This window comes from Gossypium raimondii, chromosome 12 (assembly GCF_025698545.1).
Source record: "Gossypium raimondii isolate GPD5lz chromosome 12, ASM2569854v1, whole genome shotgun sequence".
NCBI classification, from domain to species: domain Eukaryota; kingdom Viridiplantae; phylum Streptophyta; class Magnoliopsida; order Malvales; family Malvaceae; genus Gossypium; species Gossypium raimondii.
Genome location: NC_068576.1, coordinates 20,884,351 through 20,897,031, shown reverse-complemented (window position 1 = coordinate 20,897,031; position 12,681 = coordinate 20,884,351). Strand labels below are relative to the sequence as shown.

The following is a 12,681-nucleotide window of genomic DNA, read 5'->3' as shown; positions in this document are numbered from 1 at the left end:
GAGATTTTCATTTTATTTAATATTAATGTATTATATTTATTTAATATTATATTAATGTAAGATTTACATTTCTTATTATATTTTAAGAAAATATTATTTATTTTATATATTTTTAAATTTTATATATTTTACTTCTTGTCTACAATATTTATATTTTATATATTTTAAATTTATTATTATATTTTTGGATTTATGTATTTATATATATATTTTGAATTCTTTAGAATTATGATCAAATTGAGAACATTTGTAAATTTTGAGGGTTAATTTTTAAAATTATGACTAAACCGATATAATATGTAAAAGTTGAGTGCTAAATTTGTTATTATACCAATTTTTTAATTGACATGTCAGTTTTCCGTTAGTGATTTTAACGGGAGTGACCAAAATGATGAAATAGTGTAATGTGTATGCTTAAATTGCAAACTTTTTATTTTGGGTGCCTAAAATGAATTTTTTTTAACTTGGGTGACTATCTATGTAGTTTTTCCTAAATTAAAATATGCTCCAAGTCACTATGTTGTTTCTGCATTTAAGATTTAGTCATTTACTTTTATTTCAAGCAATTTAGTCGCTCTATTTTTTTTTTAATTTCATAATTTAGGTCTAATTTTTAACATTTAAAATTTTATGTTGAAGTTAGGTTTGTTATAACGTCGAGTTTTTTTACATGGTTACTGAAAGAAGTAATTTTTTATACTTGAAAAGTCACGCCAAAGAATTTAACAAAAGAATATTATCGATGTATGATATTATTTAATAGTATTTGATTAAATAATATTTTGGTTAAATTCAATTTCTATAATATTATTTCGATTATATAGTACAAATATATGGATTTAGATATATAAATTATTTTACAAATTTAAATTCAAACAATTCAAAAATGGAGGTGTAATTTTAAAAAGAAAAGAAAAGAAAAGAAGAAAACCAAACCCATGAATTGTTGATGACATGGAGGATGATCTCCCAAAGTACGATGACGAACCGGGTGAGAGCATCCCATCCTAGTAGCATGGTACACATTTTAAGACTAGATGAAAGAGTGAATATTGGTCAAATTTCAAGTTTCTTCTTTATTTAAATAAAAAAATTACTTGAGAAATTAAAAAACATGAAAAATAAAAATTACATTTATTTTTATAGTTATAGTTATTATTGATGTTAACATCATATTAATTTCTTTATTATTATTAATTATTAAAATAAAATACTAAAATATTTTAATTAAATTTGTTTTCAAGTTATTTAAAATTAAAATCAAATAGTAAAATTTAATAAAACAATCAAGCATAAGTGAAGTATCAAAATTTAATATAAAATTAAAGTAAAATTTTTTAGTTCAAATTCAGAAATACAAAGGCAAATATTAATAAAATTAAAACATAATGGTAATTTTTTAAATAAATAAATTTATTACTTTTCTGCATTGAATTTTATTTAATAGGACATCCTTGACGTCTCCATCCATAAAAGTGCAGAGTCGGGTAGTATAATATTGACTTTTGGGTAGTTTGCGTTTGAGCATAGATCATTGTTCGGGTCACTCATACCTCAGCATAGCCGCTAAATCCTGCGCTATAAATACCCATCTTCTCATAGACACCATGCGACACAGCACCAGGTATCAGGTTTTGAACACCCATTTCCTTTGCTTTGCTTTGAAAGAGTTGAAATAATTATATGAATCCAACAATGACAAGATTGGCAGAAGAAGAGCACCCCAACAAGGCCTTTGGATGGGCAGCTAGAGACAGTTCCGGTGTCTTGTCTCCCTTCAAATTTTCCAGAAGGTATTTTATCACTGAATAGGTTCCCATGTTTGGTCTTCTTCAAAAGGGTCCGTGACTGACATGGGGTTTGCACTTGCAGGGCAACAGGAGAAAAGGATGTGGCTTTCAAGGTGCTTTATTGTGGGATATGCCATTCCGATCTTCATATGGCCAAGAATGAATGGGGCATGTCTGTCTACCCTCTCGTCCCTGGGTATGTTTCTCATTCATACGTTTGATGCTGCATATTTAATGACAGAAACTTGACATATGCAACTATATATGAATCAGAGTTAACTGGTCAACCTAAACAATATATATTGGATGCAGGCATGAGATTGTTGGTGAAGTGACGGAGGTGGGAAGTAAGGTCCAAAAGTTCAACGTTGGAGACCGAGTTGGAGTTGGGTGCGTGGTAGGATCATGCCATTCCTGCGATAGCTGCAAAAACAATCTTGAGAATTACTGCCCCAAATCTATACTTACCTATGGGGCCGAGTACCACGATGGAAGTATTACATACGGAGGCTACTCCGACACTATGGTTGCTGATGAACATTTTATCGTCCGCATCCCTGACAACCTGCCTCTTGACGTCGCTGCTCCTCTGCTTTGTGCTGGGATTACAGTGTATAGTCCATTGAGATATTATGGACTCGATAAGCCTGGTTTGCATGTTGGTGTGGTTGGATTGGGTGGATTGGGACATGTTGCAGTGAAATTCGCCAAGGCAATGGGGGCCAAAGTTACTGTGATCAGCACATCTCCTAGTAAGAAGAAGGAAGCTTTGGAACATCTTGTTGCTGATTCCTTTTTGGTCAGCCGAGACCAAGATCAGCTTCAGGTTTCAATGATTTATTTTTTATTAATAATGAGGGGATTCTTTCTTTTGAGTGTATATGTTTATATATAAATTTCTAAATCCTTTACTCGATCGGTGTATAGGGTGCTAGTGGCACATTGGATGGAATCATCGACACAGTGTCTGCTCAACATCCTCTGTTCCCGTTGCTTGGGCTGCTGAAGTCTCACGGGAAGCTTGTTCTTGTTGGCGCTCCAGAGAAACCACTTGAGTTGCCTGTGTTTCCTTTGCTACAAGGTAACAATCTGTTGCTAATATGTTTTCATAAGAGTGATATGGGATCTCTAGTTCTCCGTCGATTTCTTAAATTCGAGTCACGATTAAATGAGTGTAGGGAGGAAAGTCGTAGGAGGAAGCTTGATTGGAGGGATGAAGGAGACTCAAGAGATGATTGATTTCGCAGCTAAACACAACGTAAAACCTGATATTGAAGTTATAGCTATGGAGTATGTGAATACGGCCATGGAACGCCTTCTCAAAGCTGATGTTAAGTACCGATTTGTCATCGACATTGGAAATACATTGAAGGCCACCCCCTCTTAAACTATTTTATCACACTGTTATACACAATACAAATTGGCAATAGCAGTCCAATTGTTCTTATGTTGAGCTAATAGTTTTAGTTTTCACCTTCTTTGCATGATATTGCGAAGCCAGACAGCTCTTATGTAATGGGTTACCATCAAAATAAATAAATCATTTGTAACTTTTCTTTTCTTTGGAGATATAGTATTTCTTTTCCTTTTTATTTTCGTTTAATTTTGAATTTCAACCTTCTAATTTCCAAAAATTGAGAAGATAGTCATGATTTGGTTATTGTATTAGTCCTAAGTAACATTATTAAACTTTGTTGTTAAATTGCTTACTCCAAAATCAACAATCCAATCATTTATATGCAACAAATTATCAAAAATCAATTGTGTGCTTTGAACATGTAAAGTAATCTCTCAATTTTTATAAAGGTATGAAATTCATTATTGACCTTTTAATCCTTCGCGTCTTATTTGTATATTTTATTTTTAAGATTATTGTTTGAAGTAATTTATTTTGGAAGTAAATTAAAGTATTATTTAATTAATGGTTTAAAAGTATTATTTAATTATTTATTATTGACCTTCAATTGGTTAGAAAAGAACCCTATATATATAGAGAGAGTTATTTATCACTAAAAAAACATTTTCGAGTGAAATATTAGAAACAATGAGAAGAAATAATTTGAAGGATGAAAAAGAGGCTAATAATAGAATGTAACAGCCCAAAATATTCGATGTCCTAAGTGGCATTATTACGGGTAGATTCCAAAAAATTTCCAGAAAATAGAATTTAGTTAACTCTTTTAAGTGAGACAAGGGCTTAGGTGATGAATGGATTTGTCAAAGTGGACTTATGTGCCATTTTTTCCATTAGAGTGGTAATTTAGTCATTATACTAGTATTATAATTAGAAATTATAAATTTGAAATACTAGATGAAGGGAATAATAAAAGCCATTTGATCATGTTTAGAAACAAGTGGGAGATAATATCCATGGGTTATGTTGACCTTTGACCAGTTTTTACTTTTGACAAATAAAAGAAAAAAATCAAAATTTCGCTTATTCTTTCTCCATTTACACTGTCCACCGTAGAGAGGAACAGAGAAATTTCTTCCACCTCCATTTTTGTTTCTTTCATCTTTTCTACTCATATTTTCACCATCAACCTTAATTTCCTCTTCAAACCTTACTTGAAAATCCTCTTCAAATTTTTTACCCAATCATCTTTTCCTTACTAGTATTAGTAGATAATCTAAATATTTCCTTAGCTTAATAAAAAATGAGCAAACCAATTGAAAGACTAATATGTCGTTTACCAAGTCCAATTGGGGAGATACTTTATCTTGAGCATCGGTGTGGATGACTCAGAGAAGATAGAGACATAGATGTTACTGACTAGTCTGGAAGTAATTCGAGTAGGACCCAAATAAAATTGATCTCAGATCTGTCTATGGATTTTCACTTGTGGTATTCATAGTGTGACATATCAGAACATGGAAGATTACATTAGCCACCAGGATGACCAAGTAAGTTATCAGAGTTTATAAAACAATCATATTAAAACATTTGTTTAATTTAAAAGAAAATTTAGTTAAAGTTTCAGAAAACCTCATAAGTTAATAAAAACCGATTAAGTTATGCATTTTCTTATAATGGTGATTTCCTTTGAAACTTAGCTAAGTTCTAATATTTTTATTACCCAAAATTCAATTATAACCTAATAGAGAAAAGTGATATTCAATTTAGTTTTAATTAAACTAAAACTGAATTACTCAAGGCATAATCGAATCTAATTCCAAGTTCATTATCCAAATTCAAATTAAAATTTATGGATGCGAAGTAACCCTAAATGTGAGCCCTATGCCATAATATAAATAAAATAGTTCAGTTTTGAAATAACATGAATTATAAAAATAGGCCTAATAATAACACTTTCTTATAAATAAAACATTTTTGAGCTCTCCGTATGCTGTGTTTGCGTCCTAACCTAGTGGGTTATTTGTAAAGAAAAAAATAAAAAGGAAGTGAGCTATGAAGATCAGTATGAGTTCCATCAAAAGAAAATCAGTGCAAAAGATTATGCATACAGAAACACAACACATAGAATATCTCACACTAGTAATTTCAAAATATCGATATTCCCAATCACTCAATAGTATATATATAACATCTTAGACATCTCATAATTTTATGCACATGCTTTATAAATGCAATACAATTTTGATTTAACAAAATGTCCTACCCCACTACTATACGCCACAATAGGAATGACCCTAAACTCCAACCACCTACACACCGGGATGTGGCTTTAACCACCAATGATTTGCAGATAAACTGCCAATGGCTATGGACACACAACAAAAACAATGCAGATGGAATTTTTCTATGGCTATGGATACACAGCAAAAACACTGTAGATGGAATCTGCCTATAGTTGTGGGTACACAACAAAATAATGCAGATAAAATCTGCCAATGGCTGAGGTTGCACAACATGTTTGCATGTAATAGTTGTCGCTGAGTTGTGGATGCACAACCTATTTGAAAGTATTACATGCGGAGACTACTCCGACACTATGGGGCCGAGTACCATGAAGGAAGAATTACATACGGAGGCTACTCCGACACTGTGGTTACTGATGAACATTTTATCGTCCGCATCCCTGACAACCTGCCTCTTGACGTCGCTGCTCCTCCGCTTTGTGCTGGGATTACAGTGTATAGTCCATTGAGATATTATGGATTCGATAAGCCTAGTTTACATGTTGGTGTGGTCAGACTGGGTGGATTGGGACATGTTGCAGTGAAATTCGCCAAGGCAATGGGGGCCAAAGTTACTGTGATCAGCACATCTCCTAGTAAGAAGAAGGAAGCTTTGGAAAATCTTGGTACTGATTCCTTTTTTGTCAGCCGAGACCAAGATCAGCTTCAGGTTTAAATGATTTATTTTTTATTAATATGAGGGGATTCTTTCTTTTGAGTGTATATGTTTATATATAAATTTCTAAATCCTTTACTTGATTGGTGTATAGGGTGCTAGTGGCACATTGGATGGAATCATCGACACAGTGTCTGCTAAACATCCTCTGTTCCCATTGCTGAGGCTGCTACAGTGTCACGGGAAGCTTGTTCTTGTTGGCGGTCCAGAGAAACCACTTGAGTTGCCTGTGTTTCCTTTGCTACAATGTAACAATCTGGTGCTAATATGTTTTCATAAGAGTGACATGGGATCTCTAGTTCTCTATTTATTTCTTAAATTCGAGTTACGATTAAATGAGTGTAGGGAGGAAAGTCGTAAGAGGAAGCTTGATTGGAGGGATGAAGGAGACTCAAGAGATGATTGATTTCGCAGCTAAACACAACGTAAAACCTGATATTGAAGTTATAGCTATGGAGTATGTGAATACGGCCATGGAACGAATTCTCAAAGCTGACGTTAAATACCGGTTTGTCATCGACATTGGAAATACAGTGAAGGCCACCACCTCTTAAACTATTTTATCACACTGTTATACACAATACAAATTGGCCATAGTAGTCCAATTGTTCTTATGTTGAGCTAATAGTTTTAGTTTTCACCTTCTTTGCATGATATTGTGAAGCCAGACAGCTCTTATGTAATGGGTTACCATCAAAATAAATAAATCATTTGTAACTTTTTTTTCTTTGGAGATATAGTATTTCTTTTCCTTTTTATTTTCGTTTAGTTTTGAATTTCAACCTTTTAATTTACAAAATTGAGAAGATAGTCATTATTTGGTTATTGTGTTAGCCTAAGTAACATTATTAAACTTTGTTGTTAAATTGCTTACCTAAAATCAACAATCCAATCATTTATATGCAACAAATTATCAAAATTCAATTCTTCATAATTAATGCTTTGAACAACATCTAAATTAATCTCTCAATTTTAATAAACGGATGAAATTCATTATTTACTTTTTAATTGTTCTCGTCTCATTTGTATTTTTCACTTTTTAAGATTATTGTTTAAAGTATTTTTGGTAGTAAATTAAATTATTATTTAATTAATGGTTAAAAAGTATTATTTAATTAATTATTATTGACCTTCAATTAGTTAGAAAAGAACCAATATATAGAAAGAGAGTTATTTATGACTAAAAAAATTATTTTTCAGTGAAATTTTTGGAAGAATGAGAAGACGTAATTGGAAGGATGAGAAGGAGGCTAATGACAGAATGTAACATCCCAAAATATTTGGTATTATTACGGGTAGAGTCCAATAAATTTTCGGAAAATAGAATTTAGTTAACTCGTTAAGTGAGAGAAGGGCTTAAGTGATGAATGGACTTGTCAAAGTGGACATATGTGCCATTTTTTCCATTAGAGGGGGTAATTTAGTCATTTTACAAGCAGTATAATTAGAATTTATAAATTTGAAATACTAGATGAAGGGATTAACAAAAGGCATTAGATCATGTTTACAAACAAGTGGGAGATAATATACATGGGTTGTGTTGACCTTTGACCAATTTTTACTATTGACAAATAAAAGAAAAAAATCAAAATTTTACTTATTCTTTCTCCATTTGCATTGTCCACTGTAGACAGGAAGACAGAAATTTCTTCCATCTTCATTTTTTTTCTTTTATCTTTTCTACTCAAATGTTCACCATCAACCTTAATTTCCTCTTCAAACCTTACTTGAAAATCCTTTTCAAATTTTCTACCCAATCATCTTTTTCTTACTAGTATTAGTAGATAATCTAAACATTTCCTTAGCCTAATCGAAAATGAGCAAACAATTTGAAAGACTAATATGTAGTTTACCAAGTCCAATTGGGGAGATACTTTATCTTGAGCATCGGAGTGGATGACTCCCAGAAGATAATGACATAGATGTTACTGATTGGACTGGAAGTCCTTTGGGTAGGACCCAAGTAAAATTGATGTTAGATTTGTTTATGGATTTATTCACTTGTGGTGTTCATAATGTTATGTACCAGAATTTGAAAGATTACATTAGCCATTGGAATAACCCAGTAAGCTATCGAGGTTCATAAAACAATCGTATCAAAACATTTGTTTAATTTAGAAGAAAATTTAGTTAAATTTTCAGAAAAACTCATGAGTTAATAAAAACCGATTAAATTATACATTTTCTTATAATGGTGATTTCCTTTGAACCTTAGCTAATTCCTAATATATTTATTACCCAAAATTCAGTTATAACCTAACAACGAAAAGTGATATTCAATTTAGTTTTAATTAAACTAAAACGAAATTACCTAGTGCATATTCAAATCTAATTCCAAGTTCATTATCCTAAGTTTAAATTAAAAAATATGCATGCAAAGTAATCAGAAATGTGAACCACATGCCACAATATAAATAAAATAATACAAATTCAAAATAACATGAATTATAAAAATAAGCCTAATAATAACACTTTCTTATAAATAAAACATTTTCGAGCCTTTCGTATGCCGTTTCCGCATCCTAACCTCGTGGGTTATCTGCAAAGAAGGAAATAAAAAGGGAATGAGCTATGAAGATAAGTGTGAGTTCCATCACAAGAAAATTAGTGCAAACGATGAAGCATACAGAAACACAACAAATAGAATAACTCACAATAGCAATTTAAAAATATCAATATTCCAGATCATTCAATAGTATATATATGACATCTTAGAAATCTCAAAATTGTATGCACCTGCTTTATGAATGCAATACAATTTCGATTTAACAGAAAATGTCTTACCCGACTGCTACACACCATAATTGGAATGACCCTGAACTCCAACCATCTACTATAACCTCTCAAACTCGACTTAAACGTTATGGCTAGATTGAGAAGGCTACATTAGCCACCAAAATGGCTAAGCTAACTTATGTTACTTTTGAAGACCTTAAATAAACTCATTTAGTTTAAAACATTCATTTATTAGGTCATTGTACTTAAGATTCATTTTATTATTGATAGTGTTGTTTTAGAAAAATCGTTTGCTTGTCGCTCTTCTTTATAAAAACTCAATGTTAAACTAATACAGTAGAAAAAACCATTTTTCAAGTCATTTTGGAAACCTAGTTGCCTTATCGATTTGTTTCTCAAAAATGGTTCCTTTGCAATGCAATGAAAATTAGGGAAAAATGTCAAATTTTATTTAAGCCTAATATCATGCATTTTTCGGTTATTATGTTTGAGTAATCCATGCATGCAAAAATCCCCAAATGAAAAGTTACCAAGCCACAAACCAAAAATAATTAAAAATTACAAACCAAACCAATAAAGACTAATTAATACTTATTATAAATAGTCTAGGGTCCAAGGTAATTCTTTGTATACCGGGTCCGGTCCTAGTTTCGAGGTTTACCTGAAAAGTTAACACTATGGGGGTGAGCTTATGAAAGCTCAGTGTGAGTCAAACAGTTATGTAACACCCTTAACCCGTATCCGTCACCAAATTAGTGTTACAGAGCATTACCGTACAAACAGAACATTTAAACTTCATTTTCATTCAATAAAATATGCATATCATAAACCAATCATACACATACATACTGTCCCTAAATCGAGCCATCGAGGCCCTAAAAATACCTTAGAAATGATTCGGGAGCAAATTGAACTCATTTGGAAAGTCTAAGAAAGAGTTACAAAAATTTGGAAACAAGGGTTACACGGTCGTGTGTCTCACACGGCTGAGTCACACACCCGTGTCTTAGACCGTGTTGACCCAAATTTGCCTAAAAATCAAGCCATTTCTAATGTCAATTCATGCATAAACATTTAGGTCTTTTTTACTCACATTCAAGGCACCAAAACCCTATCAAAACATATATATAATTGCAATCTCAAGGGTCTTAATTCATCTAACCAATATGCCATTCATAGGCACCTCAAATGCAATCATCAAGACTCACCTAAACATGTCAATTTTCCCTAATTTCAAACATCAATATCTAATTCAATACTTTCCAAAATATATCATAACTTTACCACATTCATACCAATTCAAAACATACTATATGAGCCACTCAAAACATGCAACATAAGACAACCAAATTGACACAATCTAGCAAGGCATCAAATGGTACCAACAATGTTAACTTACAGAATTTATACATACCAATTCACCAACTAATCATTCAACAAAATACCATTACATTTCAACCTATACATGCCATTATAATCTTGGCCAAAACATTAAAAAACTACTGATATTTATGTTGGATAGTGTGATAGGTCTCCGACAAGCTTCCAAATCGATCGAGCTTCAGATAATCTATGAAACAGAGGAAAGAAACTATGTACGTACTTAATGCTTACTAAGCTCATATAACTTAAACACAAGTTACCATTTCATTTGCATAATGTAAATAGCATAAGTGTAATACCAACTAAAACCATAAGTTTGGCATAATGCCTATACAACATCATCAAATACACAAGTTAGTGCATTTATACATGGTTCAAATGAATTCATTTATAACAAGTAATTTACATATTTAGTCACATCATTTAAACCATCATTTCCTTTTCATAAGTTCATGATACATTCCATTTGAACACGTATCATTTCATTTCCTTTTTATACCCATTGAACCATCTAGAATTTCATTGGATTCTCGGGAAAGCTCGCACGAAGTATGCTTTTACATATAACCATAACCTTTCCTTTACATCATTGCTCACACGAGTTGTGAAATGGGTCTGCTCACACGAGCTGTGGGTCAGATTGTAAGCTACACGATCCAGCTCACACGAGCTTTGGAGAATCTGTAAGAAATGCAGGACCTCAGTCATTAGTAGGACATTCAAGACCAACACCCGAAACATGATATCTCTAATGACATGTCATTTGTATCCTACAAATTCCTAAGGTTCGACCAGGACTCAACATCCGTCAATTCATCATAGCATTTATACGATTATACATCGATCCATTTACATTAAAAATAACACAATAAACATTCAAATTAAACAACATTAATACGATAACCATTCATACGAACTTACCTCGACAACTAGGGGTGTGAAGGTTATATCGGGCTAATCAGAAGCTTCTGCATTGCCCCGATCTAGGTCCATACGTGGTTTATCTTCATCTAAATAGAAAATTTCAATCCATTTAATACTTGTAGTACTTAATTTAGTCCACATTTCATATTTATGCAAAACTATCATTTTACCCCTAATATTTTAACTTTTCACAATTTAGTCCTTAAGCTCATAAAATCTAAGCATTTTAATCCCTCTTATAGGCTAACTGAATTCTTTAGGGACTTTTACTATCTTTACAAACCAATCCGTAGATGTAAATTTCATCAAAAATCACTTTACAAAACTTGTTTATTTTTCAAAAAAGGTTCATAATCTACCATTTAACATCAAAAAAATTCAAAAACATTCATGGTATAACCCTCAACCCTTAACAGTTTTACAAATTGGTCCCAGCGCTAGCTAGATTAAGCTAAAAGGAGACAAAACTAAGTACCATGCAAGTGAAATAATCCTTGGCCAAACCATAGATATCTCCAATGGTGTATTTTTGGTTGAGTTAAGAAATGAAGAAGATGATGTTTAACTTTTATTTTATTTTATTTATGATTAACTAATTAATTACCATTTTAACCTTTAAAAACTTCCAAAATTTCATTAAAACCTTGCCATGTACATCCACTATCTTATTTAAATGGTTTATTTACCCATAAAGTCCTTTAATTTAAAATTTCGTAGCCATTTGACCCTTTTAGCTAATAGAACTCAACTTTTGCCCATTTTTTGATTTACTCCTTTTTACAAAATTAACTATGTAAACATCTAAATTTCTTAACAAAATTTTAAAACGACCTTAATCTAATCCCGTAAACATTAAAATAATAATTTACTAATAGATTTATGGTCCTGAAACCACTGTTCCAATTTTAATAAAAATGGGTTGTTACAACTCTCCCTCTAAAGGAATTCTCGTCCCCGAAAATCTTACCAGATAATAAGTTCGGGTATTGCACTTTCATAGCTTCTTCCAGTTCCTAGGTAGCTTCTTTTATTCCGTGTCGTGGCTAGAGAACTTTAACTAATACTATACTTTTATTTCTCGATTCTTTAACTTCCCGAGCTAGAATTCTGTTTGGTTGTTCACCATACGTCATATTTGGCTAAACCTCAACATCTACAGGTGAAATCATGTGTGAAGGATCTGATTGATACTGTCATAACATTGATACATGGAATACGTTATGAATCTTTTCTAACTCTAACAAAAAAGCCAATCGATAAGCCACCGGCCCAATCCTCTCAATAATCTCATATGGCCCGTTGAATTGCGGACTAAGCTTTACCTTTCGACCAAATCGGAGAACTTTTCTCCAAGGTGATACTTTTAGAAATACCTTGTCACCGACTTGAAATTCTATATCTTTTCTTTTCAAATCCACGTAGGATTTCTAAAGATCAGAAGCCGCTTTTAAACTATCACGTATCACTTTAACCTTTTGTTCGGTTTCTCGAATCAAATCAACACCGAATAAATTTTTCTCACTCAGCTCAGTC

General features: G+C 32.1%; 2 protein-coding genes across 2 annotated transcripts; both read left to right on the top strand.

Moving 5' to 3' along the window:
* Positions 1 to 1,615: 1,615 nt before the first annotated feature.
* LOC105763514 (probable mannitol dehydrogenase) lies at positions 1,616 to 3,382 on the top strand. Its single transcript, XM_012581752.2, has 5 exons — positions 1,616 to 1,793; positions 1,873 to 1,986; positions 2,103 to 2,616; positions 2,718 to 2,871; positions 2,969 to 3,382. Exons 1-5 carry the CDS (start codon positions 1,684 to 1,686, stop codon positions 3,175 to 3,177), a joined length of 1,101 nt encoding a protein of 366 aa, XP_012437206.1. The 5' UTR covers positions 1,616 to 1,683; the 3' UTR covers positions 3,178 to 3,382.
* A 2,339-nt stretch (positions 3,383 to 5,721) lies between these two features.
* On the top strand, positions 5,722 to 6,659 carry LOC105762049 (probable mannitol dehydrogenase). Its single transcript, XM_012579970.2, has 3 exons — positions 5,722 to 6,099; positions 6,200 to 6,353; positions 6,451 to 6,659. Exons 1-3 carry the CDS (start codon positions 5,722 to 5,724, stop codon positions 6,657 to 6,659), a joined length of 741 nt encoding a protein of 246 aa, XP_012435424.1.
* The last annotated feature ends 6,022 nt before the right edge of the window (positions 6,660 to 12,681 follow it).

Bases quoted from the DNA above. Each gene is read 5' to 3' on its own strand.
- LOC105763514 (XM_012581752.2), top strand. From the start codon at position 1,684: ATGAATCCAACAATGACAAGATTGGCAGAAGAAGAGCACCCCAACAAG. The intron at 1,987-2,102 runs GTATGTTTCTCA...TATTGGATGCAG, and splicing joins GTCTACCCTCTCGTCCCTGG to GCATGAGATTGTTGGTGAAG. The intron at 2,872-2,968 runs GTAACAATCTGT...AAATGAGTGTAG, and splicing joins TGTGTTTCCTTTGCTACAAG to GGAGGAAAGTCGTAGGAGGA.
- LOC105762049 (XM_012579970.2), top strand. From the start codon at position 5,722: ATGCGGAGACTACTCCGACACTATGGGGCCGAGTACCATGAAGGAAGA. The intron at 6,100-6,199 runs GTTTAAATGATT...ATTGGTGTATAG, and splicing joins GAGACCAAGATCAGCTTCAG to GGTGCTAGTGGCACATTGGA. The intron at 6,354-6,450 runs GTAACAATCTGG...AAATGAGTGTAG, and splicing joins TGTGTTTCCTTTGCTACAAT to GGAGGAAAGTCGTAAGAGGA.